The sequence below is a fragment of the Lingula anatina genome, chromosome 1 (assembly GCF_051362555.1).
Source record: "Lingula anatina isolate TDL-2025a chromosome 1, LinAna3.0, whole genome shotgun sequence".
NCBI lineage: Eukaryota > Metazoa > Brachiopoda > Lingulata > Lingulida > Lingulidae > Lingula > Lingula anatina.
This window is the reverse complement of record NC_141767.1, coordinates 54,033,143-54,051,382: the sequence shown is the minus strand read 5'-3', so window position 1 is coordinate 54,051,382 and position 18,240 is coordinate 54,033,143. Positions and strand designations below refer to the sequence as shown.

Sequence of the window (18,240 nt, the reverse complement as noted above, 5' to 3'; positions counted from 1 at the left end):
TTTTTCTTTTTCTTTTCTTTTTTCTTTTTTTTTTTTTTTTTTTTTGCCTCTTCTTCCCAGCACCAGACTATAATATATTCGATAATCAAATCTGCACATACGTGTTTGTGTGTGCACTAAAGGAAAAGGCCAAAACGAGACTGGGTTACTAAAGAATATAAGAACTCGAAACGAGGCTGATGTACGGATATTGCGAGAGCAATTTTTTGACGGCACTCGAGTGTGGTTTGAATCGAGACACTTTCAGCTGAACAAATGCCCCTTGACATGCTTATTATAGCAAAAAGCTGAATAAATTCCTCACATTTTTTCGTAAATTCTAAAATCCGGAGAGACCTCTATAAGTACAAACATCGGCGTAAAAGTTGGACTTGCGTAATTGCTTTCACAAATTTTTAATTTCAAACTCACTTTTTTACACAAAAGCGACTTTGGATCAACTCAAGGCGCATCTCAGCTTATTTGAAATTTATTTTTAAAAATGTAAATATAAATAATGATGCATTTGGTACCTTAATAGCTGAGATATTTCACCCTTTTTGTTACCTTCTAAATACTCGAAATTTTGGTCAATTCAAAATACGTAAACTTCCGGTTTCTCTAAAGTCCCCCTAGCGGCAGCTCAGTGGCTCCCGGGCTGTAACTGCGCAAAACCATGCAGTTATATCTGGCTATTTTAGCGAAATGCGTTATTTAATAGGTGATAACAAATTTTTTCTATCCGTTTTATCAGCACGTTTCTACGAACAACAAGGTTAAAGGGTCAAATAGGGTTTTCAGATAGACAACGCCCCCGTTTTCACAGAAATCACATGACTAATCGAAAACGAAACTAGTTGGAATTTCCGATGCCAAGTAGTATATAAACGGATGTGGGGGGCGGACGTTCTACATATCACGTCCAGACAGCTGCATGACAGAAACCGGTGTGGTCGCAGAGTGACACAAGCACAAAGAAAGGCAACGTTTCCATGAAGATTTCTTTCCTTGGTACCTGTGGGCAAATATATAGGTAGAAGTACGTTTTATTATAGATGATACACTGCCGAGCGATATTTCAGAACACCTCGAAGTCTGCAAGGCAGGGTGGGGCATAGCACGAAAATTCATGCGTTAGCACTCCTATTGACGATTCTGCCAGTACATATCAGAATCGTCAATAGGAGTGCTAACGCATGAATGTTCGTGGTAGGTGGGGCACAAATACACGGTATATTTTCTAGAAAAATAATTGTTTCTTGTCTGTACGTATGTCGTCGCCGTGCACTTTCAGTGATACCATGATAAGTGGAAAACCGTTTTACCTTTTGTCTTCAAACTTGGGTAACTGATCATGATGAATATTTATAAAGTACCAGACAAGCATGATGGGTCCATTTTTTAAAAAACGTTATGGCTGCATTTTTTGTGTTCACCACATAACTTCCAAACCGTTTTTTGTTTCACTTTAAAAGGTTGCTTTTGAAAATTGGCATGATCTGTAATCAGATCGGTAATTATTCTGACTTTTTGCACCATTTTGGTGATGTTTGCCCCATAACTCCAAAACCATAATTTTGTTATGTACAGACACAGATGTGTCTGTACATATTGCCATCACCTGCATCTGTCGTCGCCGTTCATGTCGCCGTTCATGTCGCCGTCGATGTCGCCGACGCCGTTGCCGTGCACTTTCAGCATTAACACCATAAGTGGAAGACAGTTTTACTTTTTGGCTTTATATTTACAGAGCTGATGAATATTCATAAAACGCAGGTCAAGTTCGAAAATCAGCATGATCGGGTCATTATTGTAGAATTTATGCTGTTTTTTCACTTTTCAGCATATATGCAACACTGTTAACACATTTCAAAGAAAACCGATAGGCCTGTTGTCATGAAACTCACAGGAGTAATCAATCCTACTAAAACGCAGGTCAAGTTCAAAAATCGGCATGATCAGGCCACCGTTTTAGTAGTTATGCTGTTTTTTCACTTTTCAGCATATATGCAACACTGTTAACACATTTCAAGGAAAACCCATAGGCCTGTTGTCATGAAACTCACAGGAGTAATCGATCTTACTAAAATGCAGGTCAAGTTCGAAAATCAGCATAATCGGGCCATTATTTTATAAGTTATGCTGTTTTTTCACATTTCCTCAGATTCAATTCTTAGGCATGTTAACAGTCTCATTATTTAATTAATAAGATATGTAAAAGTGTTTGTTTCACATTTCCTGCATCTTTACAACATTGTTAGTTGATTATTGGAAAATGATGGTAAACTTGTTATCGTGTATTGTGTAATAAAGTGTCAAAAATGGAAATAAACTCATATCATTGCAGTTTGTAAGATTCAATCATTCACTATGTTCAGAAACTCAGAATGGAGGAAATTGGACATTTGACACTGTTCTATTGATATTTTTCACATCTCATCAACTTTCTTAGTTGATCATATAAAAATGGCAGTAAATTGTTAATTTTGTTTTATGTTAAAAAGGTGTTAAAAATGGAAATAAACCCATTTCATAACAGTACTGTCTTGTTTCACATTTCCTCAGATTCAATTCTTAGGCATGTTAACAGTCTCATTATTTAATTAATAAGATACGTAAAAGTGTTTGTTTGACATTTCCTGCATCTTTAACACATTGTTAGTTGATTATGTAAAAATGATGGTAAACTTGTTATCGTGTATTGTGTAATAAAGTGTCAAAAATGGAAATAAACTCATATCATTGCAGTTTGTAAGATTCAATCATTCACTATGTTCAGAAATTCAGAATGGAGGAAATTGGACATTTGACACTGTTCTTGTGATATTTTTCACATCTCATCAACTTTCTTAGTTGATCATATAAAAATGGCAGTAAACTGTTAATTTTGTTTTATGTTAAAAAAGTGTTAAAAATGGAAATAAACGCATTTCATAACAGTACTGTCTTGTTTCACATTTCCTCAGATTCAATTCTTAGGCATGTTAACAGTTTCATTATTATGTACAGACACATATGTGTCTGTACATATTGCCATCACCTGCGTCTGTCATCGCCGTTCATGTCGCCGTCGCCGTGCACTTTCAGCGTTAACACCATAAGTGGAAGACAGTTTTACTTTAAGTGGAAGACAGTTTTACTTTTTGGCTTTATATTTACAGAGCTGATGAATATTCATAAAATGCAGGTCAAGGTCGAAAATCAGCATGATCGGGCCATTATTATTGAATTTATGCTGTTTTTTCACTTTTCAGCATATTTCAGCATATATGCAACACTGTAAACACAATATAAGAAAAACAGATAAGCCAATTGTCATTAAACTCACAGGAGTGGTAAATCTTACTAAAATGCAGGTTGAGTACGAAAATCAGCATAATCGGGGCATTATTTTAGAAGTTATGCTGTTTTTTCACATTTCCTCAGATTCAATTCTTAGGCATGTTAACAGTCTCGTTTATAGCCTTATTATTTAACTAATAAGATACGTAAAAGTGTTTGTATGACATTTCCTGCATCTTTACAACATTGTTAGTTGATTATGTAAAAATGATGGTAAACTTGTCATTGTGTTTTGTGTAATAAAGTGTCAAAAATGGAAATAAACACATATCATTGCAGTTTGTCAGATTCAATCATCCACTATGTTCAGAATCACAGAATGGAAGAAATTGGACATTTAATACTGTTCTATTGATATTTTTCCCATCTCATCAATTTTCTTAGTTGATCATATAAAAATTGCAGTAAATGGTTTATTTTGTTTTATGTTAAAAAGTGTTAAAAATGGAAATAAACCCATGTCAGAAAAGTGCTGTCTTGTTTACATTTTGGCATTTTCAAGGTGTGACTTTGAAGTTCCATTGGCCTGAAGACCTTTGCTGGTCACGTTTTCTGAATGTCCATGTTACTAATATTTTATTATTGAAAATTGATGGTTATTATGCTGTTAAACATTATGTAATGTTGCATCAAAATTTGAATAAACCCCTATTTTGGGCACTGCTCCCATGATGACCATTTAAGGAAAACCATGTCAATTACTGTTCTCAAACTTACAGGAAAGAAACATGGGAATAAAATACAGCTTCAGTAGGCAATGCAGTCTGTTTGGTAAAATTTTCTGGCAATTAAACAGTTTTTTGTGAAAATTAAATTTTTCACATATTGGCATTTTCAGGGTGTGACTTAGAACCTCCACGGGCTTGAAGACCCATGCTAGTCACATTTTCTGAAAATCCATGATAGGTTTTTATTTTATTATTAAAAATTGATGGTCATTATGCTGTTAAGCATTATGTAATGTTGCATCAAAATAGAAGAAAATACAATTTTTGGTGCTGCTGCCATGATGACCATTATGGGAAAACCATGTTACGTATGACTGTCAAACTTTCAAAAAAGAAACACAGGACTAAAATGCGGCCTGAGCTGGAAAAGCAGTCTAATTGGCTTCTTTTTCTGGAAGTTTTTAGTGAAATATTCATTATTATCGTTTTGGCATATTCATTGTGGGACTCAGAGCTCCCATGGACATGAAGCTGAATGGTAATCAAGTTTTCTACATTTCCATGCTATTTATAGTCAATTATCAAAAATTGGTGATAATTATTCTGTTATTTATTATGTAATGTTACATCAAAATTGGCAAAAATCTTTTTGCACTGCTACTACAAACATTATGAAAAGAAAAGTGTGTTACTTATAATTATTTTTAACTTACAAGTATGATTTTTAGGATTGGCATGCAGTTCAAATTAGAAAGCCGGCTCAATTGGGTTATCATTTATTATTGAATTTATGCAGTTTTGTGTGAAATTTTCATTTTTCTCATTCTGGCATTTTCAAAGTGTGAACTTGAACTCCCATCGGCCTGAAGCCTTATGCTTGTTACACATTTTACTTACGTCAGTATTACCTGTTGAGCATAATTAAAATTTGATGTTGAATTTGCAGTTAAGCAATGTACTTTCGCATCAGAATTGACAGTAGCCTATTTTGTGCATTGTTATTGTCTGCTTTTTGTCTGTACATTTGACAGCTTTGCTGCCTTATTTTACTTCATGTTCACTAAGTGGCTTTGTTTGGTAAGGAGGCAGGTTGCTTTCAAAAATCCGCATGATCCAGGGGTGGATCCAGGATTGTTTTGGGGGGGGGGGGGGATCTGATTTTGGGGGTGATCAGGATGCGCTGAATAACCCCAAAATATAATGGTGTTTTGGAGGGCAAATGGTGCCATTTGTAATGGTTAAGGACTATAAATAAGCAGGTCAAAATTCTGATTTCAAATGGAGAATATCAGTGTGATTTTTACAAAAATCAAAGGGGTGGGGTCAGGACCTCATTGAACCCCCCTCTTAATCAATGTGATCGATTTACAATAACAGTCATTATTTTTTGTGTATGTGTGAATTTTTTTATTTTTCACACATTTGTATTTTCAGTGGCTTTTATACTCCATGGAACTGAATCACTTGCTAGTTTTTCCATGTTACGTGTAGTACATAATATATATAAGGGTTAGAGTGATTATGCTGATTTAAAGCATTATGTAACATTGCATCACAATTGTGCATTTTTTTCTGTGTAATGTCTGAACATTTGTCAGTTTTGCTGCCTTGTTTCCTGTATGGCGTCTGTATATTTGCCAGTATATTTATATTTATCATGTGTTTTAACTTACAAGAATGATTCTTAGGATTGACATTCAGCTCAAATTAAAAAAAGGCTCTTTTAGATTATCATTTTTTATTGAATTTATCCAATTTTTTTGTGAAATTTCCATTTTTCTCATCCTAGCATACTCAAAGTGTAAACTTGAAATGATCTCTTATGGGCCTGAAGCCTTATGCTTATAACACATTTTGCTAACATTGTACATAATTAAAATTATGTGTGCGTGACAGGAACCGCGCGCCACAGGGGTCATTGTAGTCCTCTGCTGTTTCCAGCATAGGTGTAGATGATGTATAGGGTGTGCATATAAAATGGCCATTTGAAGCGTGCACTGCTTTGTGTCAAACTAAAAAGGTGGCTGAAGCACAGAAATGCGTCAACTGTAGGCAAGAAAACAGCTATTTGGACAGAAATCGAGCTTGGCAGCCCCCTTAGCAGTCTGCTTGGCAGTCCTCCTGGCAGTCTTAATTTGCATTTTTGGAACGCGCTGCCAGGGGGACTGCCAAGGCAAGGCAGTCCCCCTGGCAGTCTGCTTTGGCAGTCTGCTTGGCAGCCCCCCCTAGCAGTCTGCTTGGCAGCCCCTCTGGCAGTCTACTCTGCAGTCTCCTTAGCAGTTTGCTTAGCAAAATAAAATTTGGCAAAATCTTTTTATTTATTTATTTTTTTTTTTTTTAAGTCATACATGTATATATTCAAACAATAATTACATTTATCAAAAGGAATCTGGAAATAATCTTTCTCCCAAGTATGTGTGTAAGTTCAAATCTAAATACAAAATTTCCCCTTGATCACAAAATGTATGTTATCTGATCCATTTATATCTAACATATTGGTTTATTTCTCTCTATACTATTTAGTTCAGTTTACTATTTTATAGGTGCTTTATTCATTGTAACGTATGCATCTACATGGATAGATGAAAATGTACAAAGGAATGCAAATATATATAAATATGAATTATTATCAATAGTGATATTGTATGACTCCTTGTATGGAAAAAAAATACAAAACATATTTGTCGGAGCCCAAATAGCTCTACCTACTCAACTGGTTATGGGTGCAGCACAGTCCCTTTTTTGGAAGGCTAACCATAAATACTTGGCAAGAGCAATAATATGTTCTTTATTCTTTCCAGTCATTAGGGTTTTAAATTTATCCATTCTGGTAAGATGCTCAAAGTGACTATGTTGTTTTTTGTATATTGAATAAAGATCATATCGAAGGTCTGTATAAAGGGGGCATGACACTAGGAAATGGATTTCATCTTCTATTTCACCAGAATGGCACTTTTTGCAAATTCTGTCAGCTTGGGGAATTTTTTCATGTCTACCTGTTTCAATACCTAGGTTGTGTGCACTTATGCGGAATCTGGTTAAAGTGGTGCATTTATCTCTATCTTTAATTGTATCTAAGTATCTTTCCTTCACACATTTGTTCTTGTATTGACAATAAACTTGTAATTTGGACTTGGTGTTGGTTATGTCTCTCTGCCATTCTTGTGTTATTCTGTCCCTGATTCTTTCCCTAAACCGCTGGATAAAGTTTTTATCGTATCTTTGGGCTAGCCACACATCACCAAAGCCATTCTCAAAAAGTATTTGTCTCACACCTTCGCACCATGACATGCTTTCCTGCTTTATCTCTGTAAGGTTGGATGTGTTTAAAAGTTTGTAATTTTCTATTTCATCTAGGTAGGCCTGTTTCAACAAACTATTATCCTCCGAGTTTAATATTTTCTGCCAAAATTTTATAAGTTGTGTTTGGATTTTAAAGGATACTGGTAGCCTACTGAGTTCTCCTCTGACAGCTTGGTTTGTACTTTTAGAATGTACACCTAGGAGTTCTTTACAAAAGCGTAAATGGATTTTTTCTACCGGAGATTTGTCGGTGATTCTAGAGGAGCCCCAGACTTCAACAGCATATGTAGCCACCGGTATGATCATAGTGTCAAATAATTTTTCTTTAAGTGAGGACGATATACTACTACAGAGTGGCATATAACTTTTCAGACTAAAGAGCGCTTTCTGTGCCCTTTCGTATAAGTTCAGTTGAGCAGCTGTGAAATTACCTGATCTTGTAAAGAGAATACCAAGGTACATGTAACTGGGAACTATTGTTAACTGACTGTTATACAGAAAAAATTTTTCTTTGCACTGCACCTGGTTGTTCTGTACCTTTCCCTTGCTATTGAAGATAATAATTTTTGTTTTTGAAAGATTTATAGAGAGTCTCCATGTAAAACAGTAAGCTTCAATACGATTAAGACTGTACTGTAAACCAGAGGCACTAGTTGACAGCAGTACAAGATCGTCCGCGTAGAAGAGACCTGTGACGGGTTTGTTGTTTATTATGGGAGAATCGCTTTTGACATCATCAATGAGCTTTACATTAAATCCACAAATATATTAAATAAAAAGGGGCTGAGAGTGTCTCCCTGCTTGACACCTTTCATCGTTGGAAAACAATCAGTTAAGCCACTGGAAGTTTTTACACAAGCTGTAGCCTGATCATACATTGATCGAATGTTGGCATAGAACACTCCCCCTACATTGAGTTTCAGTAATTTATAGAGGAGACCTTTCCTCCATACACTATCAAAAGCTTTACTCATATCTACAAAGCAGGCATATAAACGTTTCCTAGATCTTGTTAACTTTGTGACTATAGATTTCAGGACAAATAAGTTATTGGAGGTGCTATGTCCTTCCATGAAACCAGTTTGGTTGGGTTGAGGGACACTCTGTTGTGAGCATATCTTTTTCAGTCTTGAAAGCAGAATGGAATTATATAGTTTTCCTACACAACTAGATATAGAGATACCGTGGTAATTGTCTACATTACTGGGATCACCAGATTTATGGAGGGGAACAATGAAACTTTTATTCCATATTTTTGGGTATTGTTTACTCAAAAATACTGCATTGAATAGTTTATGCAGTACCTGTACTATGATTGCCGTACTCGCTTTCAGCATTTCATTGGTGATTCTATCTTCACCCGGAGATTTGCCTGTCCCTAGCGTCTTGATTTGCTTAAGTATTTCAGCCTGTGTTATTTCATGATCTAAACTGTCAAAATTTGCATTTTCAGCCTCTTTAACTGGCAACTGAGACTCAAGCATTTGTTTAAAGATGTCGTCATATTTGCCCAAGTCAGCGCTGCTGCTGAGTTTTTTAAAATGTTCAAAAAAAGTTAGCGGATCAACATGTTCTGTAGAATTTGATTTATTTTTACTAGTGTTTAGATCTTGTACAGTTTGCCAAAAAGCCTTTGGATCTTTCCCTTCCATATTTTGAAGTTTTTCAAGGAGGCTCGCCTTATATTCATAAGAGGCTTTTTTGCAGGTTCTTTTGTATTTATTTAGGGATTTATAAAAAGTCCCCACCACAACTGGGTCATTTGGGTATTTACTTCTAGATTTTGCTAAAGTTTTTAGTTCTTGTTTCATTTCTAGCAGAGATTTTGTGTACCACACTTTTTTCTTACTGGCCGTTTCCTTTTCAATTGCCTAATGCAACATAGTGATTTGTCTGCTGCAGATTTCATTATGGCGTTAAATCTAGTTACTAATGTTTCAGGGTTACTGGTTTCATAAAATTTTGAGATCAGTTGTTGGCTTTCTACGCTGGAGAGCGCACTTAAAATTTTTTACCTGAGTCTTTTGACCACCTATATTTTGATGGTATAGGATGTACGTTGCTTGTATGTGAATTTTTCTGGGTAATATGACAGGGTAAGATGTATTGAAGTAGGCAATGATCTGAGTAGGGGGTAAGGTCCTCTACTTTAAAGAACAAAATACTTCTAGCAAGTTCGGAACTACACACCACATAATCTACTGTGCTGCACCCATCTACTGTGCTGGTAACTAGTGTACCTTCCTACCAGATCTCCTATTTTTGTTCCGTTTAAAATTCTCACATTACAAGTTTTGCATAAGTCCAGAAGTTTCTTTCCAAAATCGTTCACCTTGTGAGAGTCCATATTGTTTCTAAAACCTGGTAAATCACAGGAGTAAAACCCATTAGCTATGGGTATATGATTAACAGAGTCCTCCTGCACAAAGTCTGGGTGAACATTTGTATAAGCATTAAAATCGCCTTGAACAATCACATGAGAACTGTTGGCAACTTGAGTTATTTCCTCGTGGAGAGAGTCAAACATGTCTACATTGGTGCGTACACTATAGCTAGAGTTTGCTGGACTGATATATACAGTAAGTAGAGTGATATCCTTGCATGTATGAAAAAAAGACTTTTTAAGTTTAATACTAAGGATATGTTTTCACTTCTACATTTTAGTTTTTCTATACCAGCACTAATGCACTTTTTTACAAAAACTAAAATTCCACCCGAGTTTCGGCGCGCAGAGTTTGGCTTTGACTTTCTATAGCTATGGAACATAATAAATCCAGGAAGAGATGGTAAATGTGTTTGATCAGTCCAAGTTTCAGTAAGAGCTACTAAATCGTAGCGTGAAATATAATTGACGAAATCGGGGTCCTGGAGTTTCTGTCCCAGTCCCTGTACATTCCAACACCCTATTTGTAGACTTTCCAACGAAGCTGTCTTTTTCATTTTGTCTTTTTTCTGAATAGATAACATACCCGGCATCTCATTGACTAGTTTCTATCCTTGTAGTATCCAACTGAATATAAATGTGATCCCGTGTGACACAACTTGTTTGTATGTGACCTATACTCGTTGACACGCTGAGACATCCTTGGCATTTTGTGAGCTGTATGTCCAGAATGCCATCTCCTTGAATCCGCTCTAATGGACCTGTATAGTTGTTGCTTTGGTGTGAAGAAGCGATTGCTATCATTCAAACATTCAATATCATCCTTTCTGAGACCCAACATATGCTTTGTGTGTAGAATAAGTCTAGGAAGGCCACAGCGATCATTTAGATGGACGGCATCGTGGAGGACATCACAGCTTATCTCCCCCATATCATTGAATACAACTATATCATTGCATTGGAATTTTACTCCTTTTGTGGCACATAGCTTTTCTAAGCTTCTGTTGATCTTGTTTACTGTGTAGTAGGCCATGTCACTCCTGGGAATAATGCCTGAGAATGTGATGCTGCTATTTGTGAATTTTCCTTTTACTGAATTAATGAGGGTTTCATATCCAGTGAAGAGCTTGTCTTGATTCCCTTTCAAATCATTTGTCCCAGTGTGAATTACGACATGATCAAAGTCTGGAGTACCGTTCATATTTTCTATGTAGTGATGCATTTCACTGACACCGCCTCTGACATATACAGGTATGTGCTCTATAGACACGTTGTTGCTGGATTTTTTTCAGTTGCTTTGGTTTATTTGTATCATTTTTGCGTGCTTCCCCCGTCCTCGCTTTCAAATTTATTTCATTCTGGGGTTTCTTTATTCTCTTAGAGCTCTCTTTGACTGTCTCTGCATATGACATTTTCGGAGTAGGGATTTCAGCATCTTTTCTCTCTTCTTTTTTCATGCCTTTTACTGGCTTATTTGTGTTATCTGTACTCTTTTTCACAGTGTTACTTTTGTTGGATGCTGCTTTTGATTGTCCATCTTTGTCTGTACATTCACCTGTTGTTTTTATGCGGACATCTGCAATGTTCTGTTTCTTGTGCTCTAGCTCCTGAGGGGCTGATTTGGATCCGACTTGACTGTCTTGTATCACAGAATTTAGGTGTAACTCTTTCATTTCTTGAAGTTTATTTTCCATTCCAAGACAGGTTTTAGTGAGATTGTTGGATGTAGTTTTGATGTCTCGCATTTCTTTCTCCATATTTGAATATTTTTGGGTGATTGAATGTATTTCTTCAGACTGGGTTTTAATCTGCTTCAGTTGATTTTCTATTTCAGAGCACTTTTTGTTCAGGGAGTTAATTTTTTCAGATTGGGCTTTCATAAGTCCCATTAAAGTATTTGTATTGTTTGCTTGGATTTGTAGAAAGTTATCCATTCGCATTATTAATGCAGCATGACTTGCTTCAATGTTAGACAGGTTGTTGTTAACAATTAAGAAACTTGTCTCCCATGCATGCTTAGTGGCATTTGCTCTGTTAAGTAGCACTTTCTTTTGTTGTGGTGTAATTTTGGGAGTCATTGGAGTGCTTGGACTTGGGAAAACATCCTCTGTGATAGCACCCTTTGTTTTCATATCCTTATATATATTTTTTTTTCTACAAAGCCCATATTAGCAGAGGGCTGGGAATTCTACTGTACGTTATTTAATCATTCCAAAAACTCTGTCACAGAATTCACTGGCCAGGATTCAATACAGCGATACAGACACATAAGAGCTATATTTCAAGTAATTTTTAAGGTTAATGTGGGCAAGTTGTACACTAATACAATTTTTAAAGTGTACATACCAAAGGAAAAAAGGCTCATTTCATTTAAACTTTGTATTTTTAACACATTGTATGATGATGAAAAGTACAAAGATCGATGTTTTAAAAGGTATTATCCTCATCTGTGAATCATTGTCTATATTCATGTCAAAAACTACAAAGTTTGAAATAATATTATAATTGACAAGGACCAAAATGGTTAAATGCAAACCTTTTTCTAGCCTAATAGCAATTTCAAGTACTTTTAAAAACCACAAACAGAATTAAAAGTGCTGGGCTAAAATTGAACACTTCCCAAGGCTCTATGGATCCTGGTGCATCAGTAAACTATACATGTAGAAAAATACAAAATCAAAAGGACTTGCATGCTCACTTCTTATCCTGTCTCTGTCTCTCTTCATTTTTCTTTCTACATGCATTTCCTAAAAATGTCTTCTAGCTTTTTCAATCCAGAAATCAATGTTTTCAGATTTCTTGCCTCTTCCTTAGCACATTCCTGACCTAGCTTCTGGCTTAGATTTTTGAATTAATTAGCTCAACGGTTATGTACTACTGCCTGTGCTGTATAGTTATTTGACCTCATTGGGCAAGCTGTAGGTGAACTGTTTATATCAAACTGACAGATAAGATAAACATGCCCCTGGCTTGAAATGAATTTGGTTTTGAAAGTTACCAGTTAATTTTAATCACAAGTCCAACTTAAATTGATGTTAACTGTGAGGTTTACGGAGCTTTGTTAGTATCATATTAACTTTTCTTATTTTCATTTAAGTTTTATTATACGGAATTTTCACCGCGGTGAAAATTATTTTTACCGCGGTGAAAATTAATTTACACCGCGGTGGGAATTAATTTTCACCGCGAGGGAAAATAATTTTCACCGCGAGGGAAAATAATTTTCACCGCGGTGGTAATTCCTGGCCATCTTGGCCCGGGTGATGCATACATGTAGGTTATACGAATCCAAAAATTACCAGATGTCTGGGAAGGAAGTTGATAAAGACACTCACATGCACATGCATGCGGTTTAACCAGTCTATGTGCCAATCATCCCAGGAATGTGGAGGAAGCGGGCAGTATTCGCATAGATAAAAAATCACCGAAATGCTGCAATGTTGTACGTCGCTTTTCCCTTTATAATAACGCGTATTATTGGGAATATTGGTAGAAAGAAACCTCTCCAAGGAAACCGAGATTACATCTATTAAGATAAGATGAATGGACAAACACATCACACAAATATTTAAAAATACATTGTCCAAAATTAACGTTAAGTATTTAGTAATAACAATGGGATTCCCTTTGCATAAAACTGCAAGCGGGACTTTGATTATATAGGTGGTAAATATAGATGGGAAACCTAAGTTAACGGCAGTGGCCCCACGAACAGATCCACCAGCCTTGTGTATGTACAATAGTATGCACCGTGACGGCATCTGGCAAATGTAAGGTTCTCATTACCTATTCATCACCCGGGCCGAGATGGCCAGGAATTACCACCGCGGTGAAAATTATTTTCCACCGCGGTGTAAATTATTTTCCACCGCGGTGTAAATCATTTTCACCGCGGTGAAAATTCCATAAAATGAAACTTAAATGAAAATAGAAAAAAAGTTAATATGATACTAACAAAGCTCCGTAGAGGTTTAAAATTTATATATTATGCAATTGTATAATTACATTTATCAAAAGGAATCTGGAAATAATCTTTCTCCCAAGACTTCTCATAAGACTTCAATCATTTCAATGAAAATAATAGCAATAATAAAGGATATTTTCACAGCATTATTTAAAAAATATAAATCTAAAAAATTAAAAAAAATATAAAACTTCACTTAGTAATCAAAAGTTTAGCACATGTGCTTATCAATTGCGGATAGAAACACTTTTTAAATAACTATTGGGTTGTTTATTGCATACGTTGGGCAACGTTGAAAATGTCAGTTATTTCAGTTTAGTTTGCAGTCCCCTGTGAAAATTTCTAAGTTATTGCAGCCTCCTTTGCAGTCCCCTGCAAAATATTTAAGTTATTGCAGCCCCCTTTGCAGTCCCCTGCAAAATGTTGAATTTATTGCAGCCCCCTTTGCAGTCTCCTGCAAAATGTTTAAGTTATTGCAGACCCCTTTGCAGTCTCCTGCAAAAATGTTTAAGTTATTGCAGCCCCCTTTGCAGTCTTCTGCAAAAATGTTTAAGTTATTGCAGCCCTCTTTGCAGTCTGCCTGCTCAAGGAGACTGCACACTGGAGCCCCAGACTGCAAAAGGGCAGTCTCCCTGGCAGTCTCTTTGGCAGCCTGGGCTCCCGTGGGCAGCCGGGGCTCCCATTCTAGCTGGGTTGAAAAAATAAATAAATAAATAGATTCCACCATCCTATAGTACTCATGCACAGCTGAAAAATGAATATTTTAAATTGCGTAAATCCAACAAATTTTTCAAAATTACATTTCCCCTGGGTATGATGAAATTTTCAAAAGTCGGACCTTCAGGCTTTTATCCTTATTGGCTTTTATCCTTGCCCCTCATATATTGTGGGATATTTATCACTACTGAGTACTTCCAAAGTCACTTTCTGGTGGTAAATAATAACTTGCCCGAAAAGAAAGTTGAGGATTTTCTTTCGGTATGAAACATGCCTCAAGACAGAGGAGAGGGGTCAAGATAAGCCTAATTTCACCCTTATATTATAAACTGGACACGGCATATGTAACATTACACACTTAAATAGCATCTTTTGTTGCATGCAAGGCTTTTCCTAGAACTGAGTGTCAGGCCTTCTGAAATTACCACCTGTAACTTCCCAAAAAATTACAGGGAGTCCAACTTTTCCAAGTGCTGGGGGGTGGGGGGTTAAAGATAAAATGAAAAATATATTTAAAAAAATTGAAAGGGGGAGGGGTTTAAAATAATGATCTTCTCTGAATAAAGTTCCCAAATTCCTAGAACAAATATGAAAATTGCCTTCTTGTGAACGATCTGCTGACGATATTGCGCGAACTATCTCCCACTGAATATATGAAAATTGCCTTCTCATCTCATTCGGATTCCAAACTATATCCCGCTGACGAGATTGCAAGAACGATCTCCAAGTTTACAAGCTAGGTAATCGTTATTGCGCAATGAACATGAATAGAAGTGACTGGTACATTTTCTTTCGAGATAATATCTTGGTTTTTCATTTTGTCTTCCTCATTTAGGGCAGCCAACAATAACATTAAAGGTGTTACAACTGACAAAAAGCTGCAGCCTGTTACTTCTGTTTACCAACTTGAAAACTCACCTTGTGCAAACCGTGTGTATATGAGCCAGGTAATAGTAATGACACTAAAGACAAAAGGCCGACCCACATGTAAACCATCTATATTATGAGTAGCCACTCGCAGGGACGCACTATTGTTCCTATCTACCATTGAGACTGCTATCGGCAATTATATCCTGGTCGTAGTATTGTCTTGAATCAAAATAAAATCTAAATATTGGTTTTGATTTGATTATTGAACTAGTGAAAAAGCAGTATTTTATAAAAAAAAAATTAACAATTGCTAAATGTTTATTTGCAAATGAGTTTTCAAGACTTACATGACTTAATTACTGAGAGATATTTCTAGTGTTGGTATAAATTTTAATAATCCAAAAGAGAAAGTGGTGTACATATTGACAAACACTGTAATAGGTCAAATAGATAAAGAGAAGCTTCTAAAATTTAAAGTGTTGCAGTAGAAGACATCTTGAACAGTTAGAAAAAAATATTTTTGCATTTTTTTTTTCTTTTACATTTATGTGATGTCAAGGCTTTAAACACATTAGGAAGGTCTGGTTATACATTTAATATGGTGGATTGAAGCACTGGAGATTAAACTAAAACCAAAAGTACCAGATGCATTTAATTATGATTGAGAAAATCATATTAAATGAACAGTCTTCTATGCTTTAATTTCACTCTAATCATGTAGAGTAGAACTTTAGGAATTATCAATTTTGTTGCTTCCAATCAATAAGAATGCTTTATATTTAAGAATTTTACTTTAAAAAGTACAGTATTTGTAAAATAAGAACTAAATTAAGAACTACTTTGCCATTTATTTTATGTTGGAAGGGGCTTTGATGTTATTCAAACACCTGCAGAACCTGCACACCTGAAAGGGGAGGGGGAGAGGCATTCTATGTACTGTATTAACCTTTGCATATACTTGTACCTACTTTCTGTATGTACATGTACATATCAGTACAGTAAATAATGTACATGATTTTCTAGTTGGCTGGCTGTTCAATTTTGGTACGCTGTTTGGGAATCGTCGGTACTTGATCAATATAACACAGGGGCAGTTCCAGATATATTTATTGACAGTCCTTCCAATTGTCTTTTTTATCCATCCTCCATTTTTGACTGTCTTCTGACAGAAAAAATTAGATGCCTGTAACATACAAAGAGTTTTATGTCATGCATTTTTTTTTAGCAACCATTGTAATACGTTTGAACGAAAGAAGTGTGATTAAAATGTTTTGTTTTTTTTAATTATTACAGGGCATCCTTCAGAAATCCTACATATTCTTAGTGATACATGTAGTTGCTGTCATGTGCCAAGAATAATCAGAATAATAATTTTCTGCTGCTTCAAACAAAGATGGCTGAACGTAAGTGCATCCATATACGCTGGTAAATAAAAATTTGTCCATGTAAAGTCACATCTTTTAAATAAAAAAAATTCATTTTTTTATATTTGAGAGATGAAGAGCATATACTGTAAGCGGACAGGAGTTTCTAGCCTCTCCTTGTCTCTTGCCATATTCATTTAATTGTATGAAGAAGCAACTTGGACCAATTTGTGTGAAGATATTTTTTCACATTTGCAGATTAAGATATTTATCAATTATATTTTAGATGGTTTTGGTATACGGACACCATCTTTAATTGAACAACTAAGAGCTGTATTAGACCAGTATCCAGATGATGGACAGATTTTAAAGGTAAACTTTGATTTTTTGTTATTAAGGTTATATGCACTGAAACATATCATTTTATCACCCATGTAATATTAATTTTTTCTTTCAATTTCTCATTTATGTATCAGTCATACTGATAACTGGGCCATAACACAATAATAATAATAATAATAATAATAAAGTGGGCGATGATAGTAATTGGTTTGGAGGATGATTGCTGCAGATAAAATTGCAATCCAGTGCCACATATTTTTGATAATATCTTTAAAACAATGTTAGGCAGTCTTATTTTCAATCTGTGGGAAATTAATATAATTTAAAGTTATTAGTGATAAAATCTGAAAAGAGTGATTTGAAAAAAAAATCAATTACACCATCCTATAGTACTCATGCACAGCTCCAATTTGCAGATAGAATTTGTTCTGATACAAACCCATATATAGTAGAGAACATCAAAAATAGCACTTTCACACCAAAAACCGCATATATAACATTGTCAGAAAGATGAATGTGGATGTCTATTAATGGTAAAAGTAGTTTTATCTTGATTTTTCCTAACAGGATATATATATATATATATATCCTGGCTTTCATGTAAGAGGATTGCTTATATGGAGGTCCAGTGCTAAACCTTGCCACTTAATTTAGAACTTAATTCAGAACATGCAGAGATTTTGCTGTTTGTCCACCATATTTTAACTTTGATGAAGAGCATCTACGTCAGTTACAACTTCACCCTAACAATCCAGCAGGCAAATTATGTTGTTTTAACGATGAAACAACATTGAACCATAACGTTGATAATACTTTGGATTAACATTGGATTTGAAAGTTGACTCAACCTCAGATAACAACGTTGTATCAACGTCAGATAACAACATTGTATCAACCCCAGTTGTTAGACAGCATTCTTGCATGAAAAGACATTAAAATGACCTGAAATGTTTTTATGTACAGACACAGATGTGTCTGTACATATAGCCATCATCTGCGTCTGTCGTCGCCGTCGCCGTCGTTGCCGTCGTCGCCGTGCACTTTTACCGATAACACGATAAGTGCAAAACTGTTTTTTCTTTTGGCTTGAAACTTACAGAACTGATGAATATTCATAATACGCAGGTCGAGTTCGAAAATCAGCATGATCGGGTCACTTATAGGGAATTTATGCTGTTTTTTCACTTTTTTCAGCATATATGCAGCACCGATAACACGATAAGTGGAAAACCATTTTACCTTTTGACTTGAAACTTACAGAACTGATGAATATTCATAATACGCAGGTCAAGTGCGAAAATCAGCATG

At 35.5% G+C, this 18,240-nt stretch overlaps 1 protein-coding gene across 2 annotated transcripts in view; it reads left to right on the top strand.

Annotated features, from left to right (window-relative positions):
* The first annotated feature begins 354 nt into the window (after positions 1–354).
* The window catches only part of LOC106167914 (sacsin), a 48,472-nt gene continuing 30,586 nt past the window's right edge, over positions 355–18,240 (top strand). Inside the window, exons 1-3 of one of the 2 annotated variants that reach the window (XM_087001006.1) lie at positions 355–1,012; positions 16,520–16,629; positions 16,877–16,962. In XM_087001006.1, coding sequence (XP_086857132.1) covers positions 16,620–16,629; positions 16,877–16,962 — 96 coding nt within the window. In that variant the 5' untranslated portion in view covers positions 355–1,012; positions 16,520–16,619. Of the gene's footprint in view, positions 1,019–16,519; positions 16,630–16,876; positions 16,963–18,240 lie in introns of both variants that reach the window. The other variant, XM_087001007.1, reaches the window with a different exon arrangement.